Genomic DNA, 25,004 nt, shown 5'->3' with positions numbered 1-25,004 from the left:
CTCGCAAAACATGGAACAACTGAAAATTAAGAGAATAAAAATAAGAGCATTATCATGTTTAAAACAAAGTAGAGGCCGGGCGCACTGGCTCACATCTGTAATCCCAGGACTTTGGGAGGGCGAGGCGGGTGGATCACCTGAGGTCCAGGAGTTCGAGACGAGCCTGGCCAACATGGCAAAACCCCATCTCTACTAAAAATACAAAAAATTAGCCAGGTGTGGCAGCGGGCACCTGTAATCCCAGCAACTTGGGAGGCTGAGGCAGGAGAAATCACTTAAACCTGGGAGGTGGAGGCTGCAGTGAGCCAAGATCGTGCCATTGCAACAAGAGCAAAACTCCATCTCAAAAAAAAAAAAGAAAACAAAAACAAAGCAGATAAACCCATTAAGATATGAAATGGTTCAGTGCAAATTTCCATCACTGCAGATATATCACAAGCTTTAAGAATTATTAAATCAAATGGTGAATTGATGAGGTATAAAAACTTCATTAATACAGATGCTGCCATTTTTTTCAGGGATTACCTAATTGAGAAGGTGACTGACAGGATCTGAAATGGAACAGGTAATATTACCTGTCTAAATGGAGAATTATGATCGTGAACAACTGAATAATGTGTTTGCACATAATATACGCATATGTGAACACACATACATATATACACAGACATATATATGCATATATATATGTATGTATGGGACAGAAAGACAGTGGTGAGACAAGAAAAAAATGGAAAACAGATTAACATCTCCAATGTAAACTGGGAAAGAATTTTTTTTTAAATAGAGAATACATTAAAAAATAAAACCATCTCATTAGAGGAACAGCATTAAAAAGCAACTTTTAAAAGAGCAGCTTAGACTTTTTTATTTTTTATTTTTATTTATAGAGAACAGCTGAAATGAGCAAAAGGCTTTCCTTCCTGCTGCCACCTGAGTGTTTACAGGGAATGAAGACTAAAGGTCTTTCACATCAGTAGACAAAGCTCTTAGAAAGCTTAGTCACGGTGTCAGTGCTATATGATTTTTCAACTAATAAACCTGGACAGATGTGCAAAAACTTAACAGTTGTTACTTCCAGAGGCAGAAGCTGGCAGGCTGCAGAACAGGGAAAGGTGGAAACCCAGATTTCAGTGTGCCTTCTTCTGTACCTTGTGAATGTGCTACAAGTGTGTTATTCCTGGTGTGTTTATTGTGAATTTAGTTTTTTTTTTAAACTAATACTCCAAAATACTCATAGAAAACAAGCATTTTGTTTTGTTTATGCTTCACAGGGATAGGAATTCATGCAAGACAGAGAAAAGATAGCTTCTTGTTACTTGCTGATGTCTAGGGACTGCAGAGAAGGCTCACTGGCTGGGGCTGAATCCATAGCAAGAGGTTGGCATCATTTGGAGGTGACATCACTCACAGGTCTGCCAAGGTCACTGGGCTTGGCTGGAGGACCCACAGGAATCTCCCTGGTATCCTGGGCTTCCAAGCAGCCAGGCAGTCTCAGGACATTCAGAGCCCTGACTTGGTGGCCAAGGGCTCCATGGGTGAGTGACTGGAGTGAAACAGGCAGAGGCTCATGGCCTTTTCTAAGGAGCTTGGTAAGTTCCACACATCCCCTCCACATCGACTGTCAGTGACAAGTCAGCACCAGCGTCCCACCCCATGAAAAGAAGCATAGACCCCCACCTCTCAAGAGGAGAATAGCCAAGAAATGGCGAACGTTTAAAAATCCAACACAAATGCCTGTCTGAAAATCCCCAGCACAGAGATACCTCTCAAACATGAGATAAAAGAGCTGCCACTCTATGACCCAGGCCAAGGGTAAGACAAGTGTGGGTTTTACTTCTGCCTCAGGCACTGTGAGTTGACTCACAAGTAAACACAGACATTAAGGGAAATTAATCACAGGATTATGGAGTAAAAGGGTAACAAAAGCTAATGTAGACCTGAAATGCTGCTCTACAAAGGAACCACTTCATTCACTGTTAACTTAAAAAAAAAAAAAGAAGATTTATACATTTGGAAAACAAGTAGAAACCTTTTTTCCACTTTATTTGACGTTCAGGGGCTTCATGTGTGGGTTTGTTATATGGGTAAATCGTATCACTGAGGCTTCATATAAGACCTGATTAAACTAAAGAGTTTCTGGCACAGTAAGAGACTTGATTTCTTATAAAAGTTTATAGCCCACAAGATGGCCATCCTGCAGGCTGGGAAGTGCATGTCCTACCAAGGCCAGGGCCTAGTACATGGAAGGAGGAGTTGGGGCAAGAGCTTTATGCTGGACAGGCTGGCTGAATAGAAACCTTCAACAGGTTACAGGAGGAGCTGTGAATATTCATGAGAGTGGTCCTGATGCATGCATACCAAACAAGCAAATATGTAACATATGACCCATGTTCACTATTGGGTGGAGACTTAATATTTAAATGTATTACAATTAGGCCCTATACCTCAAATGGTCTTTTCAGGACACAAAGGCACACAAGTGCACAGCCTCTGTAAACCGGCTAGAACCCGTCCATGGTGGGTGGTCTCTTCCCAGGAGTTACTGAAATCAGTCTCATGTCCACTCAGAGCTGTCATCATGGCTGGTGTAAAAGGGTATTAGGGGCCAGTCAGTCAGTGTCTGGTGCTGAGCTACAACTGTTAATAGTGTTTATTTAGCTGTTAGAGAAAAAGAAGCCCTGTAGAAGCCAGAACAGTTTCTTCCTTGTTTAGGGGTGTGTGACTCAACCCTTGCCTGGCATGGTTTTACGTGCTGTTTACACTTTGGTACCTTACTGCCACAGAATCTGTTCTGTCAGTCTTATGACCTCAATTGGAACAGGCACACTGGGCAGTTGTGTCTAAACATAAAAGGGGCATAACAAGGCATCATGTTGCCCGTCTGTCATGGCCTGATGCCTAGCACTGAGCAGGAGTGGAGGAAAGGCCTGGGGCAAGCTAGAGTGATGGTATGGTCTGTGGAGCCTCACCCTGGGAGCAGCTGCCTCAGCTCATGGTTCCACAGCCCAGCTGCACTCATCTACAAGCCAATGCCTCCATCTGGAAAACCTGACAGCCTATCCTATTCCTAGTGCCCTGAATTTAAGCACCTCTCTGCCAAACCATCAAGAAAACTCTGGGCTCTGCCGATGCATGGACAGCCTAGTGCATACGCGGGGCATGCAACAAATGCCAAGAACAGCTACCTCCCTGGTGTCCAATGAGGACAACAGTCACCATCATGGCAGTGCAGCCTGAGTCCCAGACTTAAATTCCTTCTCAAAATGTGGAGCAGGGGACCCAGTGTAGAGTGCAGGGCCTCTGCAGACACCTCTCCTCCTGGGCCCCAGCCAGGAGGGGTGGCCTGGAGGAGCAGAGGGAGGACGAATGGACATGGGAGCCAACCCTGGCCTCAGAGGCACCACCATCCCTGCACACACAGGCACAGCCCTCTCTTCCTTGAGGGTCTTCCTCCAACACCTGGCCTGAACCACCCATGAAGAACAGACATCCCTCTCCCCATTCCGTGCTGGGAAATGGAGGCCCAGCACTTGCCTCTCACACTCATGGTGGAACTGTGACCAGGACCCAAGTCTCCTGACACCCTTAAAACGACATGCAGCCCTCTGCTGTGGGTGGGGAAGGGGTCTGAGCACAGCTGAGGTTTGGGAGAAGGAGGTCTTCTGAGAATGTTCTCAGGGTTCCCAAGGATGGTGGTGACTCAATGCACACAGGAGAAATCAGATAATCCCACGCCCTCCTCAAAAGGGACTTGGGGCTCAGGCTCTGATGGAGATGCCTCTGGATGAAGCTACTTCGATGGTTTGGCAGAGAGATGCTTAAACTCAGGGCACTAAAAATGGAACAGGCTGTTGGGTTTTCCAGATGAAGATAACAAGCAGAGGGTTGAAAGGGATGCCACTCCAAAGGGATGCAGCTAGCCAGCAAGCGCAGGAAAAGATGTCCAGCAGCACTGTCACCAGGGAAAGGCAAGCCAGAGCTACAGTGACATGCACTGTGCACCCACTGGATGGTCAGAGTTAGACACACACCAGAGAATAACACCGGGCGGTAAGGAGGTGATAAACACCGATCCCTGTGAACTGCTGCTGGGAATGGAATATGATTCAACCACTGTGGAAAACAATGTGGCAGCTCCTCAAAACACAAAGCAATTACCCAGCAATTTCATGCCTGGGGCCTAGGTATGTACCCAAGAGAACTGAAAGCAGAGATTCAGGTATTTGTAATGGGAATGTCCCTGACAGCACTTTCCATAATCACCAAAGGGTGGAAGGCACACACGACCGTCCCCAGATGAACGGGTGATGGAACACTATTCACCCCTCACAGGAAGGGGGCCTGATGCATGCCACAGCACGGAGGAACCCAGAAGACCTCATGCTGAATAACAGAAGCCAAACAAAGGTCATGATGAAATGTCCAGAAGAGGCCAGGCCATAGAGACAGACCCCAGAGGCTGGGGAGCAGAGGAGGGAGAAGCTGTTGAACGGATATGGGGTTTCCTTGTGTGGTCCTGGAAATGTCTTGGAACTACAGAGGCCATGCTTGTGCAATGCTGTGACGGTGCGGAATGTCACCAAATTACTCACTTAAACATGGATAGTTTTATGTTATCTGAATTTCATCTCAGTAATAAAAGTAAGCGGTAATGATTTGCCACCCTGTTTCCCTCTCCCTGCCCCCCAGCTGCTGGGCCCACCACCAGCCCCTGCTGTGCGGCCAGGACAAGGGCAGAAGAGTCAGTGGGCAGGAGCATGTGCAGGCGCAGCCCCAAGTGCCCCCAGCCCCTTGTCCTCTGTACTCCAAGCCTCCCTTGCAGTGAGGAGGGCCATGTGACAGGATCCCATGGAACACAAAGTGATAGCGGCTCCTCCCAGGCCTCAAAGCTCCTCAAGCCTCAGGCTCCTCCAGGCTCTGGGCCCTCCTGCGCACACAGCCAGGTACATGGGCTGGAGGTGTGGCCACCAATCCCAGAGCCTGGGGGACATGCTAGGCTGCGCCACAAGCAGGACACGAGTGGATGGCATTAAGCCCCTAAGACTGGGGGCGTTCCTGTCACCAAGTACAGTCTCACTTGCCGTCGCAGGTACTGGTCGTCTGGAGATACAGGTGGTCTTGAGGCTGGGGCGGGGGGCAAACAAGATTCGAGGTTTTCCTGGGTCACAGCTTTTCAAGGTTCTGTGGGGCGTCCTGTGTGTGGCCTGCCAGAGGAGTCTCCTGCAGAGACGACCTGCAGGCTACCCACCGGTGCTGGGCCACACAGCCAGGCTGGCCCCTTGCTATGACAGAGTAACATGCCCACGTCACCAAGTGCCTATGAGCCCCATTTCCCCAGGTGAGGAGGGCCACGCCCAGAGCCCCGCCTCGGCTCAGTGTCAGGCTGGTAGGGAGCTTGGGCTTCCCAGGGTGCAGTAGACACCCCAAAGGCAATGGTGGAGGAGCAGGAAGGGGAGCAGACCAGGAGGACACCCCAGCCCACCCAGGACCAGGCCTCAGCTGCCAGGTCTGTGCTGGCTTTAGTGGCAATAGAAGTGTGAGGAGGAAACCCAGTGAGCCCTCTCCCTCCCTCACCCACCCCAGCTTATGCTGCACCCCCAGTTCATTACCCTCAGGTGCTGGCACCTGGAGTACACACCTCCTGCAGCATCCCCCAGGTCATTACTTAAATTCTAGCAAATTACATTTTTTCTTTTTCTCTTTCAAGAACACAACGGTGAGAATTTTCTCAAGTCACAGAGATACAGGAGGGAAATGGAAGCAACTTGGATGGCCCTTGTCCTGCCACCCCTGCCTCCTGCCCAGGGCCACACCAGCACTAAGGTGCTTCTCTGGAACTCTGGGCTTCTACAAGACACAGACGTCAGCAGCCCAGGGCATGGAGGAGCCCAGGGCCAGGACTGGAAGCACCACTGCCAGCACTCGAATCTGGGAGGCAGCTCCAGTGCCCTGGGACCTGGGCCTGCAGGGCCACAGACATCTCCCCTCAACTGCCCCAGCTCCTGTGTTACCACTGGTGTCAAGGAGGAAACCCTGCACCCACTGGCCCACCAGGTGCCCAGGTGACCTTTCTGTGGTTGTGACTGGGCTGCTGTAATTTGTGGAGCCACCCATGAAGCAAAAGCCAACAAAAACGTTTGCTCAGGGCTCACCCCGTCCCTCCAGAACCCAGGTGCACCTGAACTGCTGCCCTCAAGGTTCTGCCTGCACTGTCTCCCTGCCCCATGCTCTCTAGGGGACAGGAGCTAGGCAGAACGGAACTGCGGGAATAAGGACACCTCGCTGCCTGCTCTCACCCAACCCCTACCTTGCCTGGGGTCTCAGAAGGGACAGCTCGGAAATCCACAGGCTTCACAGCCTGCAGGCTCGGAGGCAGAGGGGAGCAAGGTCCCTGAGGCCCCCAGGATCACACAGCTGTGAGACCAGAGGTCCGTGGAGGTCCAGGGATCATCTACTCAGAGACATCCACAGGCCTGGGCCTGACCCTAGAGCTCTGGGAGGGGAGACCAAGGCTGGGAGAAAAGGCACGAACCCAGGGGCTGCCAAGTGTCCTCAAGCCTGGGTCAGGAGACGGCCCATCCTCTAAGGTCCCCTGGGAGAAGTGAAGCCTCCCTTAGGGGGCACAGCATCACCTCCCTCAACCCCAAGCCTGGCTGCCTTTCTGAAAGGAGAGCCAAGTGGGCTCTGGAAGGCCTGGAACCTTCTCACGCCTCCCAGCCCCAAAGGGTGCAGTTCCTGCATCACAGCCCCCAGGGGACCCCTGATCTCAAACTTCCCCGAGTCACACTGACCCGCAGCCTCCTGGGGGCCGAAGACCCCCACCCCATCGAGCACAGAAGATGGCCCTGGCAGGCCCAGGGGAAGACAGGCAGGGAGAGATGGCCCCACTGCTGTGGTCCCCTGCAGCCATCGCCGGGGCGCACTCTCTGTTTGGCAGCCATTGCCTAGACCCTCGCACCTTGCCACAAGTGTGTAAAAGAAATCATGACACAGGGTCTTCACTGAGCCTTCTCCCTGCCATGTGACAGCTCCTGAAGTCCCTGCATCAGTCTTCCCACTGCGTCCCCAGCCCTAGCGTAGCCTGGCAGGAGCTGAGGCTCCCTAAGGAGTGCTCCTGGGCTGCCCACAGCTGCTGTTAAGGATTCTCTGATGTCACTCACAGGCAAACCAATGCAGAGAGGAAAAGAAGTGGGGGGCACAGAGAGGGCACACCCGGGGTCAGGGACACAGCACCAGCACCAGAAGTGGCCTTGCACCTGCAGAAGGGGGCTGTCACAATGGAAATGCAGCCACTTCCACAAGATGGAGGATGTGAGGGCCTGGGCTGCGCTGTACTCTGCCCTTGTTTGCAGCATTTTCTCCCAGGCTGTGCTAGGGCATGGGAGGGGGACCTCGTCCTGGACCAGGAAACACAGCAGCACTTCGGCCCCCAAAACGGAGCCCCTGATCCTCCCCACTGTCCTCAGCACAGCAGCACCCTTGCCCTGACTCCCAGCTCCTGCACCCTGCCCTTTTGCTAACTTGGGATTAAAATCATTATAAAATTGTTTAGCTGGTTTGTATCATTGTTAACCAAATGCTCCTACAGATAAGATATTGTGCACCTGTTTTGATTTGTCCTTTGACCTGAGGTCAATTTTCTTTAATTGTATTCATCAAATTTTATTTACTTTAGATAAAAGAGAACGTTTAGTTGCCATGTGCTCTATGGATTTGTGCTTTGTTAGAAATACAAATTCTGAGGCAAAACCTAAATCTATCAAAATCTGGATTTTAAATTTTTCCAGCTGATTCACATGCACAGTAATGATTGTTAAGTGGGGGAATTCTAGTCTTAAAAGGGGAAAAGATTATATGGGTACACTGATTTGCCAAAAAGATACAGTTAACATTGTATGTCTCAATGCATATACATCTTACCTCACCAAAAAATTAGTGAAAGGAATAATAAAGTTGGGGGGTGCAACGGGTTGAATTATAGATAAAACAAAAAGGCACATGATGATAGTTGTTAAAAGGCTGGGTGTCAGTTCTACTCCATTATTTATTTTGTGTATCTTTTAAATGCTCTGTAATAAAACACACACACACACACACACACACACACACACACACACACAGCTTCTTTCCAGAATTAAATTTATATTGCAAAATTTACCTGATGTGGAGGTCTGTACATCCTTCATTTCTACTGCTTTATTAGAAGCAGAATGTTTCATTTCAATGGTAGGCTGAATGGGCTTTGAAACAAAATAAATAATGTATGATGTATATGTCATATAATATTTAGTTAATAATTCAAGAAGAAAATATAAAAGTTATTACCTTCAAATGAAGATATTTCTCAGGAGACTCTAAAAAGCAAGTGAGACATATAATAAAATTATATGCAAATATGAAAAAACTAGCCACACACTCATGCGGAATTAGTATTGGGCTAAATCCTCAGGGTTAACTTTAAAAATGATGACTTTTGGTCTGGAGATGCGCTTTTTGTTATGGCAGCAACATGACAGAAATATACTGAAGAAAAAATATAAATTTAGATTTCATAAAACATGCAGATAACATATCAAAAGGGAGATTAGGTTTCCAATGACTGCAACTAAAATAGAAAAGTGTACATATATCAACAGGAATCTGATAATAAGAAGAAAAATTATCTTTAACCAGAGGAGCAAATAATGATCCTGAGAAGATTAAATGTCAAAGTTGATAATGGAATGGAACAGCATGCCTTTCATGCAACACATTAGAATAATTTGTATCATTATACTACAAGTATTTATTGTATTCTTTAATTTCCCCTGTGATTTAGAAAGGACACAGTTGTAATGACAGTTCAGTTGGATGTATAATTCATTTCTCATCAAAGAAAGTGTTCTGAATTGATCAGCCTAGATATACATATAGAATAACAGTTAATTTAAAAAGTTCATTTATTTCCATACCCACATGTGCTACTGGTATGCCTATGTTTCTTGTATCCTCCAGTTGAGCCATTTTTAAATTTCTTGATTCACTCATGTAAGAAGGTATATAAAAAACAACAGACATATATTTCTCCAGAAAGGAAAAAATTGTTACAGAATTATTAGATATTAATAACCTTTTGAATTTCAAATTCAGTGCAATATTCCTTGAAAATAATAATTTTAATATTCAAAGGATTAACTCTAATTTTTTTCTAAAATTAGCTTTGTTTAGTATATCATGTTAGTATTTAAAGAATGTTTATGAAACAACTATCTTATCAAAAAATCACCTAACAGCCAATGCTTCTGTATTTAGATTCATCTCATTTAAGTAACATCAGTGCAACATATATTGTTTATTCCTGATAAGTTATGGAGGAAGAAATGAGTCACTATGATTTACTACAATTTGAGCACTCCCTCTTGCCTTCAGTAACGTCTGAAGTGGCAAAAATCTCATTATCTGTGTGATTATCAGTGTGAATACCCTGAAGCCATCGGAAGTGAGTTTTCTCAAGTTCCCTCTTAATTTACTTCAAAATTACCAGGCTACCTTATTTCTTTCCTCCTTTCTACTACCCTCACAGTTCCTCTTTCTTTTCAAAAGTAATCCCTAGATCTGTGGTTTTGATTTCTTCCCTTCTATATTCTTTTTATGGATTATTCCCATGACAACTTTCCTCTTAATTTAGTGGTAGGATCTTACATCTATAATTTCTATTTCTTTATGTCTTTGATCCCTCCCCTCTGAACACAAATACATTCAGAAATGAATGCAAAATAATGCTTTCCATTGATCCTGTTATGTCTTGAACTGCCAGTCAGTGCCTCTTCTCCCAGATTTATCTAAAGGGAAGCTATACCTTTGCTACTCAGTGTGTGGTTCAAGGACCAGCAGCGTTGGCATCACCTGAAAACTTAAGAGATGGAGAATCCCAGACCTGCTGAATCAGAATGTGCATTCTTAACAAGGTCCCCAGCTAATTGATTAAAATTTGAGAGAGATGCTCTGGTCTACACTGAACGTGCTTCCACATTCCTTTTACCTTTTTGGATTCTATCTCGGAGTTCTTCCCTAATATGTTCCCTAAGTTGAGACTACGTTACAAGTCATACTATTTCTAATGGACTCTTTATGTGGCTATAACTTCCTTGAATTCTCCGTAACTAACACTATGCTCTTCTTTCCAATTCTCTTCTTTTGGCTTATATGATAGTATCTATGAAATAACTTTTTTTTTTTTTTGAGACTGAGTCTTGCTCTATCACCCAGGGTGGAGTACAGTGACACACTTGGCTCACTGCAACCTCTGCCTCCTGGGTTCAAATGATTCTCGTGCCTCAGCCTTCCAAGTACGTGGGATTACAGGTGCCTGCCACCATGCCCATGCTATTTTTTGTATTTTTAGTAAAAGAGACAGTGTTTCACCATGTTGGCCAGGCTGGTCTCGAACTCCTGACCTCAAGTGATCTGCCTGCCTCAGCCTCCCAAAGTGCTGGGATTACAGGCATGAGCCATCGTATCCAGTCTAAATTAGCAACATTTTACGACGTTAAATTATGGACATGTATGGCTGACCATATATGCTTATGTTCATCTATGGTAGATGCAGAGCTCTGCATGATCGGGAACCTGGATCCTTAATGCTGTCAAAATGGTGAGGAAGACAGCAAAAGAAGAAAACTTTTGTGCCCCTTCCCTGACAAGTTTTGGTACTGGAAGCTCACCTTATATTGTTTCTGCCTTTTTAATACCCCACACTTTCTTTTTCTGAAAAATTATTTCATTTTACCACCCTCTGTAATGTATATCTGCTTCTTTTCCCTTTACTTCCTGTACTCTCTGCCTTCCTCATCAACATTTCCTCTTTTACTCCTTTTCTTTCTTCTTTCCTTACTTTCCTTAGGTTTTACAGCTTCTTGAAATGAAACTAATAATTCAGCTCCTTTATTAGCACTCTCAATTTAATTTGTTGCTGACATCTAATAAGATATATAACTTAACATTTCACCTCTCTTTTTTCTTACTATGCATTTAATAGGTGATTTTCTTCAGCTATTGGAATATATATATCAGTGATGATGTTTTAAAACAAATATTCCGTAAATGACTTTTTAAAATGAAATACGGTTTTTACCTCTTAGCTGTTCATTTAGTGTAATTTTTCCTTTCTGTTCTGCAGCCCCAGAAAATTCACCAACATACTTCTGTGAAAGATTCTCAGAGATACTCTGTTCAAATTATTATCAACGAAGAGTTACAATTAAAAGATAATACAAGTTCCACAAAAAATTTCTAATAACTTTCTTGAAACAATTGAATTTCCTATTTTAAAAGACTAAAAAATAAGACAAGCATATATTGAAAACTAAAACCTTTCAATAGAGAACCTCATATCTGCTCACTAGGTCAAGCTTATTTTTTATCTTTATATGGCTACTGACTCTGTAAACCAAGCATGGAAGGCCAAAGGACACATATTCACAGTCAAATATTAGCTTATGTGCATATTTCAGCAAAAAAAAAACCTGACTTCAAAATACCTCACTCTACTTTGCATTCCCCACCAAAAATAAAAAGACATTTAAAAAACACAATACACTTACTATAATATTTACAGAATTAAGCATTTAAAATTTGTCTAACTACAGAATTTTTAGTGTTAAAATAAGATAGCATGACAGGAAACTTCAGCATATGCCATGTTTCGTATAAACAGAACATTATAGAAGCTGCTTCATTTAGGCACACAAGGAGTTGGAAAAATCTAAATAGTTCTTGGTAAAAAATATTTACTGACAGAAAAAATGCTTGAATAAATGACAAAGTAGTAGTAAACACTTCCTTAGATTATGTTTAAATAAATGGAAGCAAATAGTAGCAATAGTAAGCAACTCTTTCCCAAATAAGAAATCACCTCGAAAATATAAGCCTTAACTTTAAGAAAGGAAGAGTAAGAACATTTATTTATGAATCATCAAAAATCCACCAGGCACTTATTTGCATATTTGCATATTTTCTTTCCTAAACATTATAATAAAAATGATTATAATGATGGTCACCCCACTTCCTGGTCATTCTATGATGTAAGAATGAAATAATGAACAGATATGATCCATTTTTCTCTCTGTCCAGAATGTCCTTTTCCTAGGCTTTCACATGGCTGGGTCTTTCTCACTTTTTAGTTGATAGATTACATTTCACGTGCATAAAGATCCTCTGACTACAGAATTTCACTCCCACTCCCATCCTTAGATTACATTTCACATGCATAAAGATCCTCTGACTACAGAATTTCACTCCCACTCCCATCCTAACTACAAACTGCTTCAATAACATCTAACCTAAAACTCTGTTTTCCTTATAGAATGCATGTATAGTAACTTACAAGTGTTAGCTGTTTGCTTGTTTTTCTCTTAGTACTACAGCATAAGCTCTCATCCTGTATATTCAGTGTCTAACTGCCTAGCACATAGTTAGTACTCAAAAACAGAAAGGTATTCAATCTCGAAAGATTTTAAAATCTCTTGGGAATATCTCAAGTGCTAAATCACTATATTGCTATATAATATCTCTAGCCATAGTCTGTTGAAACTTAAAATACCCCAAATTAGAAATCCACTTGTGCATTCTAACTTTCCCATTCCTTCTTGACACTGCTGCCAATTTACTGTCCTTCAGGTTTACACAAGAATTCTCCAACATTTATTAAGTCACTGAATACCACTGGGACCATTTTATCTTACATTTGTATACACACTTACCAGTTAACAAAATGTTTTTCTATTTCTCACCACATTTGCTCATTACACGTACCTAAAGGGTACATTCCAGTATTGTTTTTATAAAGGCGGTAACTGATGTTCAAATAGGTTAAATAATTTTTTTATAAGAATCCACTGATATTAAAAAAAAGAACAAAGACAAGTAACATGTTTTGACTTCAACTTGGTGCTGGTAGCAATATGCAGCAGCTGCTTCTGCCTAAGAGGTCAAGCCTTTCCCATGTCTTTCCATGGATGTCACCTTAGAATGTCATCATTTGCCACAAAGGTACCCAATGTGTTTTATTTTTTAAAAAGATTTCTACTTATTAAAACAACATTAAACCAAATTGTTGTTATTATAGCCCGAAGTATTTACTATTCTCTATGCTTTTCTTTCTCCTGAAATATTCCTTGCAGATCTATACTGGATAATCCAAATGTATTAATGTTTTCAAGTCCCAGGCATTACCTCTTCAAGTTCCAAGTTGTGAAAAACTACAGTCCAAACTGTTTTTCTCTGAATCTCATTACAACTTTTACACATCCAGATATACTATACAGTCATATATGTGGCCCTACATTGACCTGGAATAATTCTTTAGTTTTTAGGTAAACTTAACTTCATAACCCAAATTGATTCCTTCTGACTGACTTTTAAGCCTTTTTTTTTTTTTTTTCACTGTACTACTCTGGCTTTTTAAATGAACCCTGCAAATTAGAAGAATTCTACTATGAGGCGAGAAAATAAAGTCAAAGCAACCTCTTTTATGATTTAACATCACGGAATGGTTTTATTTTTTAAAATAACAACAAAAAAACAACAGATAATACCTCAGAATCCGAAAGTGATTCTATATTGCCCTTTTGTCCTGATTCTGATGAGGACAATGAATCTGTAAAATGTTATAAAATGTTATTTACAGATACATTCATGAGAGAACATTTATCACTCTGAATTTTAAATACATATGGAACGCTATATCCATTCATAAATATTTCAATAAAATAAAAGAGCAAACAAGAAATTCAGAGGGTTGAAGTAGTTTTACGAAAAAGAAGTTGGCACTATGAAGAAAAGCATGAAAAAATCTAGAATGGATTTTATATTTGGGTGTACATATTTAAGTTTTTTACCATAGCATTTAAGCATTAAAAAATTATCAGATATTCAGTAAATTAAACTGTTACTATTTGTGTCCTGTCATGGAGTGCATTCAGTAATATCAGTACCATTTTGTCTTTTTCCATTTGCTGGCTTAGCTGCTCCATCCTATTAAAAACAAAGCAAAAAAAAAAAACCAACTTCAGAAAATGTATTTACTCACTCCCCCACTCAGTCAACCAGTTAAGACAATAAACATTCACTGTGTCTATCAAATCATAGGCAATATCCTGGGAAAAGCTGAAAATACATATAAAAGACAGATTCTGCCTTGTATTTGAGTGAAAGTAAAAATATATAAAAAACAAACAGAAAAGTCTAATTCACTAGTAATAAAAGAGAAGTGTATAAAGTACAGTAAGGGCACAAAAGGGACAACAGTCGGTTCTGCCCGAGAAGTTGAAAAACTGCTGTGAAGATGGGCCCTATTTTGAAAGGGAGACAAAGTACAGAGTGAGGGTATGAAGGTTCCTAGACAGGACAGCATGAGCAAAAATAAACTAAAAAGCTTCTGCACAGCAAATAATAATAATAATAATCAGCAGAGTAAACAGACAACCTACAGAGTGGGAGAAAATCTTCACAAACTACGAATCCAATGAAGGACTAATATCCAGCATCTACAAGGAACTCAAACAAAGCAGCAAGAAAAAAATCAAATAATCCCATCAAAAAGCGGGCAAAGGACAGGAATACACATTTCTCCAAAGAAGGTATACAAATGGCCAACAAACAAATGAAAAAATGCTCAACATCACTAATTATCAGGAAAATGCAAATCAAAACCACAATGCGACGCTACCTTACTCCTGCAAGAATGGCCATAATTTAAAAATTAAAAAAAAAAAAGATGTTGAAATGAATGTGGTGAAAAGGGAACATCTTTACACTTCTCCTGGGAACGTAAACTAATACAATCACCATGGAAAACAGTATGGAGGTTCCTTAAAGTACTAAAAGTAGATCTATCATTTTATCCAGCAATCCCACTACTGGGTATCTACCCAGAGAAAAATAACTCATTATGTTAAAAAGACACTTGCACACACGTTTACAGCAGCACAACTCACAACTGCAAAAATATAGAACTAGACCAAATGCCCATCAATCAATGAGTAGATAAAGAAAATGTGGCACATATATACCATGGACTAATACTCATCCATAAAAAGGAATGAAATAATGGTATTCACAGTAATCTGGATGGAGTTGGAGACCACTATTTTAAGTGAAGCAACCCAGAAATGGAAAACCAAACATCGTATGTTCTCACTCAGAAGTGGGAGCTAAGCTATGAGGATTCAAAGCATAAGAATAATACAATGGACTTTGAAACTCAGGAGAAAGTGGAGGGTGACAGATAAAAGACTACACTCTGGGTACAATGTACACTACTTGGGTGATGGGTACACCAAAATCTCAGAAATCACCACTAAATAATTAATTCATGTAACCAAACAATACCTCTTCCCCCAAAAATAATCAAAATAAAAACTGAAGGAATCTACCATAAAAATAAAGTTGTGATTATCCAAGTTGATGATTTAAGAAAATGTGGTACATACACACACCATGAAATACTATGCAGCCATACAAAATTATGAGATTGTGTATGTTCTTTGAGGAACATGAATGGAGTTAGAGGCCATCATCCTTAGCAAACTAACACAGGAGCAGAAAGCCAAATACCACGTGTTCTTACTTACAAGTCAGAGCTAAATAATGAGAGTAGACGGACACAGAGAGGGGAACAGCTGACACTGGAATGTGCTGTGGGTAGGAGGAAGGAAAGGATCAGGAAAAATAACTAATGATTATTAGGTTTAATACCTGGGTGATAATATGTAAAACAAGCCCCTGTGACACTAATTTTCCTCTATATCTAACCTGCACATGTACCCTCTAAACTTAAAATAAAAGTTGCTAAAACAGAACAGTTTTCAAATACATCTATAATTATCAAGCAAGCCCCAAGACAAAATAATCAAGTACAGTATGGTTCATGGAGAACCAGATACATAAAAGAGACTTTTGTCTATAGTATCACCTAGATAATACTGTTCAGTATTTACAATCAGTGTTTTGCAAATATTGCTGTAATAAAGAGTTTAATTTTATAGTATAAAATGATACATTAGTTAGACATGATCAGCTACCACTACCTGAGGAACATTATTACTACAGAGAGAGAAAAATGGAAAAAGAAATGTTCCATCAACTTTCCACTTGGACAAAGAATTAGTAATTGGAATTCTACATAGTAACGTATGGCTTGAAAAGATAGATTTGCTAGAACATGAGTTGGGGCTCAAAAAGGTTTAAATTTTTTAATCTAAAATTCTAAGCTTAGAGTTGAAAGATACTAGAAAATATACCTTAACCATCTTTTCTATTGATGACACATTTCTAATTCATTTCCTTCTTATTTATGACATATTTTTACAACATAACACATCTGAATTTATACATCCTAAACATTAAAAGGCTATATCAGATTAAGCCATATTTTAGAAATGCAGTAGATTTAATTAATGGGTAAGTTATGCATATTATGTTACCTGTAATACTCCACAATATAAAAATCCACTTGTCCATTTATGTATTTACATTTGAAATATTATAAGCTTGTTACATGCAAGATGTTATTCTAGGTACTCCAGGATACAAACAAATATGTTTCCTAACCTCCAGTAGCTCATACTAATGAAGGAGTGTTTAAATGATTATTTAAATAGTTAAATACAAAAACTTCTGAAATTTAAAATTTAAGAATACAAGAATTTTGAGTTGATATTTTCACAAACTACAATACAAAAAACTGAAATTAAACTCTTACATATGATTATTAAAGAGTCTCTGCTTCTAGAATTGTTATTTTGGGCAAAATATTTTTATTCAATTAGATGAAGATTTTGAGTACATTCTTTTTTTTAAAATTTTATTATTATTATACTTTAAGTTTTAGGGTACATGTGCACAATGTGCGGGTTTGTTACATATGTATACATGTGCCATGTTGGGGTGCTGCACCCATTAACTCGTCATTTAGCATTAGGTATATCTCCTAATGCTATCCCTCCCCCCTGCCCCCACCCCACAACAGTCCCCAGAGTGTGATGTTCCCCTTCCTGTGTCCATGTGTTCTCATTGTTCAATTCCCACCTATGAGTGAGAACATGCAGTGTTTGGTTTTTTGTCCTTGCAATAGTTTGCTGAGAATGATGGTTTCCAGTTTCATCCATGTCCCTACAAAGGACATGAACTCATCTTTTTTATGGCTGCATAGTATTCCATGGTGTATATGTGCCACATTTTCTTAATCCAGTCTATCGTTGTTGGACATTTGGGTTGGTTCCAAGTCTTTGCTATTGTGAATAGTGCCATGATAAACATACGTGTGCATGTGTCTTTATAGCAGCATAATTTATAATCTTTTGGGTATATACCCAGTAATGGAATGGCTGGGTCAAATGGTATTTCTAGTTCTAGATCCCTGAGGAATCGCCACACTGACTTCCACAATGCTTGAACTAGTTTACAGTCCCACCAACAGTGTAAAAGTGTTCCTATTTCTCCACATCCTCTCCAGCACCTGTTGTTTCCTGACTTTGTAATGATGGCCATTCTAACTGGTGTGAGATGGTATCTCACTGTGGTTTTGATTTGCATTTCTCTGATGGCCAGTGATGATGAGCATTTCTTCATGTGTTTTTTGGCTGCATAAATGTCTTCTTTTCATAAGTGTCTGTTCAAATCCTTTGCCCACTTTTTGATGGTTTTTTTTTTTTCTTGTAATTTTGCTTGAGTTCATTGTAGATTCTGGATATTAGCCCTTTGTCAGATGAGTAGGTTGTGAAAATTTTCTCCTATTTTGTAGGTTGCCTGTTCACTCTGATGGTGGTTTCTTTTGCTGTGCAGAAGCTCTTTAGTTTAATTAGATCCCATTTGTCAATTTTGGTTTTTGTTGCCATTGCTTTTGGTGTTTTAGACATGAAGTCCTTGCCCATGCCTATGTCCTGAATGATATTGCCTAGGTTTTCTTCTAGGGTTTTTATGGTTTTAGGTCTAACATGTAAGTCTTTAATCCATCTTGAATTAATTTTTGTATAAGGCGTAATAAGGAAGGGATCCAGTTTCAGCTTTCTACATATGGCTAGCCAGTTTTCCCAGCACCATTTATTAAATAGGGAATCCTTTCCCCATTTCTTGTTTTAGTCAGGTTTGTCAAAGATCAGATAGTTGTAGATATGCGGCATTATTTCTGAGGGCTCTGTTCTGTTCCATTGATCCATATCTCTGTTTTGGTACCAGTACCATGCTGTTTTGGTTACTGTAGCCTTGTAGTATAGTTTGAAGTCAGGTAGCGTGATGCCTCCGGCTTTGTTCTTTTGGCTTAGGATTGACTTGGTGATGCGGGCTCTTTTTTGGTTCCATATGAACTTTAAAGTAGTTTTTTCCAATTCTGTGAAGAAAGTCATTGGTAGCTTGATGGGGATGGCATTGAATCTATAAATTACCTTGGGCAGTATGGCCATTTTCACGATATTGACTTCCTACTCATGACCATGGAATGTTCTTCCATTTGTTTATATCCTCTTTTATTTCATTGAGCAGTGGTTTGTAGTTGTCCTTGAAGAGGTCCTTCACATCCCTTGTAAGTTGGATTCCTAGATATTTTATTCTCTTTGAAGCAATTGTGAATGGGAGTTCACTCATGATTTGGCTCTCTGTTTGTCTGTTATTGGTGTACAAGAATGCTTGTGATTTTTGTACATTGATTTTGTATCGTGACATGTTGCTGAAGTTGCTTATCAGCTTAAGGAGATTTGGGGCTGAGACAATGGGGTTTTCTAGATATACAATCATGTCATCTGCAAACAGGGACAATTTGACTTCCTCTTTTCCTAATTGAATACCCTTTATTTCCTTCTCCTGCCTAGTTGCCCTGGCCAGAACTTCCAAAACTATGTTGAATACGAGTGGTGAGAGAGGGCATCCCTGTCTTGTGCCCATTTTCAAAGGGAATGCCTTCAGTTTTTGCCCATTCAGTATGAGATTGGCTGTGGGTTTGTCGTAGATAGCTCTTATTATTTTGAGATACATCCCATCAATAACTAATATATTGAGAGTTTTTAGCATGAAGAGTTGTTGATTTTGTCAAAGGCCTTTTCTGCATCTATTGAGATAATCATGTGGTTTTTGTCTTTGGTTCTGTTTATACACTGGATTATATTTATTGATTTGTGTATGTTGAACCAGCCTCGCATCCCAGGGATGAAGCCCACTTGATCATGGTGGATAAGCTTTTTGATGTGCTGCTGGATTCGGTTTGCCAGTATTTTATTGAGGATTTTTGCATCAATGTTCATCAAGGATATTGGTCTAAAATTCTCTTTTTTGGTTGTGTCTCTACCAGGCTTTGCTATCAGGGTGATGCTGGCCTCATAAAATGAGTTAGGGAGGATTCCCTCTTTTTCTATTGATTGGAATAGTTTCAGAAGGAATGGTACCAGCTCCTCCTTGTACCTCTGGTAAAATTTGGCTGTGAATCCATCTGGTCCTGGACTGTTTTTGGTTGGTAAGCTATTGATTATTGCCACAATTTCAGAGCCTGTTATTGGTCTATTCAGAGATTCAACTTCTTCCTGGTTTAGTCTTGGGAGGGTGTATGTGTTGAGGAATTTATCCATTTCTTCCAGATTTTCGAGTTTATTTGCATAGAGGTGTTTGTAGTATTCTCTGATGGTAGTTTGTATTTCTGTGGGATCGGTGGTGATATCCCCTTCACCATTTTTTATTGCATCTATTTGATTCTTCTCTCTTTTCTTCTTTATTAGTCTTGCTAGCGGTCTATCAATTTTGTTGATCTTTACAAAAAACCAGCTCCTGGATTCATTAATTTTTTGAAGGGTTTTTTGTGTCTCTATTTCCTTCAGTTCTGCTCTGATTTAATTATTTCTTGCCATCTGCTAGCTTTTGAATGTGTTTGCTCTTGCTTTTCTAGTTCTTTTAATTGTGATGTTAGGGTGTCAATTTTGGATCTTTTCCTGCTTTCTCTTGTGGGCATTTAGTGCTATAAATTTCCCGCTACATACTGCTTTGAATGTGTCCCAGAGATTCTGGTATGTTGTGTCTTTGTTCTCGTTGGTTTCAAAGAACATCTTTATTTCCGCCTTCATTTCGTTATGTACCCAGTAGTCACTCAGGAGCAGGTTGTTCAGTTTCCATGTAGTTGAGCGGTTTTGAGTGAGTTTCTTAATCCTGAGTTCTAGTTTGATTGCACTGTGGTCTGAGAGACTGTTTGTTGTAATTTCTGTTCTTTTACATTTGCTGAGGAGTGCTTTACTTCCAACTATGTGGTCAATTTTGGAATAGGTGTGGTGTGGTGCTGAAAAAAAAGTATATTCTGTTGATTTGGGGTAGAGAGTTCTGTAGATGTCTATTAGGTCTGCTTGGTGCACAGCTGAGTTCAATTCCTGGGTATCCTTGTTAACTTTGTCTCGTTGATCTGTCTAATGTTGACAGTGGGGTGTTAAAGTCTCCCATTATTATTGTGTGGGAGTCTAAGTCTCTTTGTATGTCACTAAGGACTTGCTTTATGAATCTGGGTGCTCCTGTATTGGGTGCATATATATTTAGGACAGTTAGCTCTTCTTGTTAAACTGATCCCTTTACCATTATGTAATGGCCTTGTCTCTTTTGATCTTTGTTGGTTTAAAGTCTGTTTTATCAGAGACTACGATTGCAACCCCTGCCTTTTTTTGTTTTCCGTTTGCTTGGTAGATCTTCCTCCATCCCTTTATTTTGAGCCTATGTGTGTCTCTGCATGTGAGATGGGTTTCCTGAATACAGCACACTGATGAGTCTTGACTCTTTATCCAATTTGCCAATCTGTGTGTTTTAATTGGAGCATTTAGCCCATTTACATTTAAAGTTAATATCGTTATGTGTGAATTTGGTCCTGTCATTATGATGTTAGCTGGTTATTTTGCTCATTAGTTGATGCAGTTTCTTCCTAGCCTCGATGATCGTTACAATTTGGTATGTTTTTGCAGTGGCTGGTACCAGTTGTTCCTTTCCATGTTTAGTGCTTCCTTCAGGAGCTCTTTTAGGGCAGGCCTGGTGGTGACAAAATCTCTCAGCATTTGCTTGTCTGTAAAGTATTTTATTTCTCCTTCACTTATGAAGCTTAGTTTGGCTAGATATGAAATTCTGGGTTGAAAACTCTTTTAAGAATGTTGAATATTGGCCCTCACTCTCTTCTGGCTTGTAGAGTTTCTGCCGAGAGAGCCACTGTTAGTCTGATGGGGTTCCCTTTGTGGGAACCCGACCTTTCTCTCTGGCTGCCCTTAACATTTTTTCCTTCATTTCAACTTTGGTGAATCTGACAATTATGTGTCTTGGAGTTGCTCTTCTCGAGGAGTATCTTTGTGGTGTTCTCTGTATTTCCTGAATGTGAATGTTGGCCTGCTTTGCTAGATTGGGGAAGTTCTCCTGGATAATATCCTGCAGAGTGTTTTCCAACTTGGTTCCATTCTCCCCGTCACTTTCAGGTACACCAATCAGACATAGATTTGGTCTTTTCACATAGTCCCATATTTCCTGGAGGCTTTGTTTCTTTTTATTCTTTTTTCTCTAAACTTCCCTTCTCGCTTCATTTCATTCATTTCGTCTTCCATCACTGATACCCTTTCTTCCAGTTTATTGCATCAGCTCCTGAGGCTTCTGCATTCTTCACGTAGTTCTCGAGCCTTGGCTTTCAGCTCCATCAGCTCCTTTAAGGACTTCTCTGCATTGGTTATTCCAGGTATCCATTTGTCTAATTTTTTTTCAAAGTTTTTAACTTCTTTGCCATTGGTTTGAATTTCCTCCTGTAGCTCGGAGTAGTTTGATCATCTGAAGGCTTCTTCTCTCAACTCGTCAAAGTCATTCTCCGTCCAGCTTTGTTCCATTGCTGGTGAGGAGCTGCGTTCCTTTGGAGGAGGAGAGGCGCTCTGCTTTTTAGTTTCCAGTTTTTCTGCTCTGTTTTTTCCCCATCTTTGTGGTTTTATCTACTTTTGGTTTTTGATGATCATGATGTACAGATGGGTTTTTGGTGTGGATGTCCTGTTTGTTAGTTTTCCTTCTACCAGACAGGACCCTCAGCTGCAGGTCTGTTGGAGTTTGCTAGAGGTCCACTCCAGACGCTGTTTGCCTGGGTATCAGCAGTGGTGGCTGCAGAATGGCGGTGGCTGTAGAACAGCAGATATTAGTGATCCGCAAATGCTGCTGCCTGATCGTTCCTCTGGAAGTTTTGTCTCAGAGGAGTACCCGGCCGTGTGAGGTGTCAGTCTGTCCCTACTGGGGGGTGCCTCCCAGTTAGGCTGCTTGGGAGTCAGGGACCCACATGAGGAGGCAGTCTGCCCATTCTCAGATCTCCAGCTGCATGCTGGGAGAACCACTACTCTCTTCAAAGATGTCAGACAGGGACATTTAAGTCTGCAGAGGTTACTGCTGTCTTTTTGTTTGTCTGTGCCCTGCCCCCAGAGGTGGAGCCTACAGAAGCAGGCAGGCCTCCTTGAGCTGTGGTGGGCTCCACCAGTTCAAGCTTCCCGGCTGCTTTGTTTACCTAATCAAGCCTGGGCAATGGCAGGCACCCCTCCCCCAGCCTCGCTGCCTTGCAGTTTGATCTCAGACTGCTGTGCTAGCAATCAGCGAGACTCTGTGGGCATAGGACCCTCTGAGCCAGGTGCAGGATATAATCTCCTGGTGTACCATTTTTTAAGCCCGTTGGAAAAGCGCAGTATTAGGGTAGGAGTGACCCAATTTTCCAGGTGCTGTCTGTCACCCCTTTCTTTGACTAGCAAAGGGAACTCCCTGACCCCTTGCGCTTCCTGAGTGAGGCAATGCCTCGCCCTGCTTCAGCTTGCTCCTGGTGCGCTGCACCCACTGTCCTGCACCCACTGTCTGGCACTCCCTAGTGAGATGAACCTGGTATCTCAGATGGAAATGCAGAAATCACCTATCTTCTGTGTCGCTCACGCTGGGAGCTGTAGACTGGGGCTGTTCCTATTTGACCATCTTGGCTCCACCCTCCTTGAGTACATTCTTAATGAAATGACTTAGAAAACACAATGGAATACCTTTGTAATACAGATTTTGAGAGAGAAAATTTACATTTCTAAAATTCCACTTTTTTTTAATTAGAAAAAGGGTCTCACTCTGTTAATCAGCCTGGTCTTTAACTCCTGGGCTCAAGAAATTCTCCCAGGTCATCCTCCTGAGTAGCTGCAGCTGCAGGCGTGTGCCACAATTCCCAACCAAATTTCCATAATTTCTAATATGATTTTACTCTAATGACATAACCAAGGATAGAAACAGAAAATAAAAAACTTCTCTTCTAAAAAGTGTATGATGCCAAAAAAAGAGGCAAGCAAAATGGCAGAATAAAAGTCTCCATCAATTAATTCCCAACAAGGATACCAATTTAACAACTACCTACAAAAATAAAACACCTTTGTAAGAACCAAAAATCAGGTGAACACTGAAAGCACATGGTTTTAACTTATTACGACTACCAAGAGGCACTGAAGAGGCAGGAAAAATGGTCTTGAATCATCGATGCCAACACTCCCACATCCCCCAGCAGTGGTAGCATGGTACAGAGAGATAATCTGAGCACTTGGGAAAGGGTGAAGCAATTGTGAGACGTTGCATTAAACTCAGTGGTGCCCTATTATAGCAAAAAGCAAAACTGGAATAAATTCAGCTGATGCCCACCCACAGAGAGAGCATTTAAACCAGCCCCAGCCAGAGGGGAATCACCCATCCCAGTAACCAGAACTTGAGTTCCCATAAGCTTTGTCACCACCATGCTAAATTGTTCCGGGGCCCTACATAAACTTGAAAGGCAGTCTAGGCCACAAGGACTACAATTCCCAAGTGGGTCCAAGTGCTGAACTGTGCTATAAGCCAGAGGACAACGGGGAAGGGCATGTGACCTACTGAGACACCAGCCAGGGCAACTACAAAAGTGCTAGTGCTACTCCTCCTCCAATCCCAAGCTGAACAGCTTGGGGCACCAAAAGAGACACTGCCCTTCCGCTTGAGGAGTGGAAAGGAAATAGTGAGTAGACTTTGTCTTGTACCTTAAATACCAGCTCAGCTACAACAGAATAGGGCACTGGTCAGAGTCATGAGTCCCCCCTTACAGCCCTTAGTTCTGATATGATGTTTTTAGATGCTCCCTGGGCCACAGGGAACCCACTGACTTGAAGGGAAGAACCCATTCTTGGCAGTATTCATCGCCTACTAACTGAAGAGCCTGTGGACCCTGAATAACCAGCAGTGATACACAGGTATTATGTTGAGGTCTTGGGTGAAAACACTGACACGTACTGGCGTCAGGTGAGACAGGACATTTCCAGCTGTAATGGCTAGAAGGAAAGATTCCTTCTGCTTGAGAAAGGCAGAGGGAAAAGTAAAGGGGTCTTTGACTTGCATCTTAGGTACCAGCTGGACCACAAGGGCTAGAGCACCAAGCAGGCCCTTGGGGTCCCCAATTCTAGTCCTTTGCTCTTGGACAGCATTTCTGGACCATCCCTGGGCCAAACAGGAGCCCACTCCCCTGAAGGGTGCCAGGCCAGGCAACATTCACCACAAGCTAACTGAAGAGCCCTCAGGCCTTAATAGAACATCAGCAGTAGCCTGGCAGTACTCCCTATGAACTTGTGGTGGCACCCGCCACAAGGCGGGACTCCTCTGCCATTGGATAAAAGAGGTAAGAGTGGGAAGAACTGCACCTTGTGGTGTGAGTCCCAGCTCAGCCACAGTACAATAGAACACCAAGTAAAATTCTGAGGTTTTTTACTCTAGTCCCTGACTCCGAGATAGCACTTCTGCAAAGATATGGAACCAACCTAAGAGCCCATTAACCAATGAGTGGATGAAGAAAATGTGGTATATAGACCCCATGGAATACTGCTCATACATAAAAATGAAGGAAATAATGTCTTTTGCAGCAACTTGAATGGAGCTGGAGGCCATTATTCTAAGTAAAGTTAACTCAGGAAAACCAAATATTGTATGTTCTGTGGGAGCTAAGCTATGAGGATGCA

General features: G+C 41.7%; 1 protein-coding gene across 3 annotated transcripts in view; it reads right to left on the bottom strand.

Annotated features, from left to right (window-relative positions):
• Positions 1–25,004, bottom strand: part of LOC129463876 (POTE ankyrin domain family member A-like) — a 71,769-nt gene that overhangs the window by 12,717 nt on the left and 34,048 nt on the right. For all 3 annotated transcript variants that reach the window (XR_010115940.1, XR_008651322.2, XM_055244583.2), the window contains exons 12-16: positions 13,977–14,016; positions 13,578–13,639; positions 11,117–11,210; positions 8,329–8,357; positions 8,162–8,243 (exon numbers count right to left, since the gene is read on the bottom strand). Coding sequence is in view for 1 of the 3 variants with exons in the window: in XM_055244583.2 (XP_055100558.2) it covers positions 8,162–8,243; positions 8,329–8,357; positions 11,117–11,210; positions 13,578–13,639; positions 13,977–14,016 (307 nt within the window). In the remaining 2 variants the exon portion in view is untranslated. The remainder of the gene's footprint in view (positions 1–8,161; positions 8,244–8,328; positions 8,358–11,116; positions 11,211–13,577; positions 13,640–13,976; positions 14,017–25,004) is intronic.

The sequence above is a fragment of the Symphalangus syndactylus genome, chromosome 15, assembly GCF_028878055.3.
Source record: "Symphalangus syndactylus isolate Jambi chromosome 15, NHGRI_mSymSyn1-v2.1_pri, whole genome shotgun sequence".
Lineage (NCBI taxonomy): Eukaryota > Metazoa > Chordata > Mammalia > Primates > Hylobatidae > Symphalangus > Symphalangus syndactylus.
Note: the sequence above shows the minus strand (reverse complement) of the source record. Positions and strands in the feature narration are given on the sequence as shown.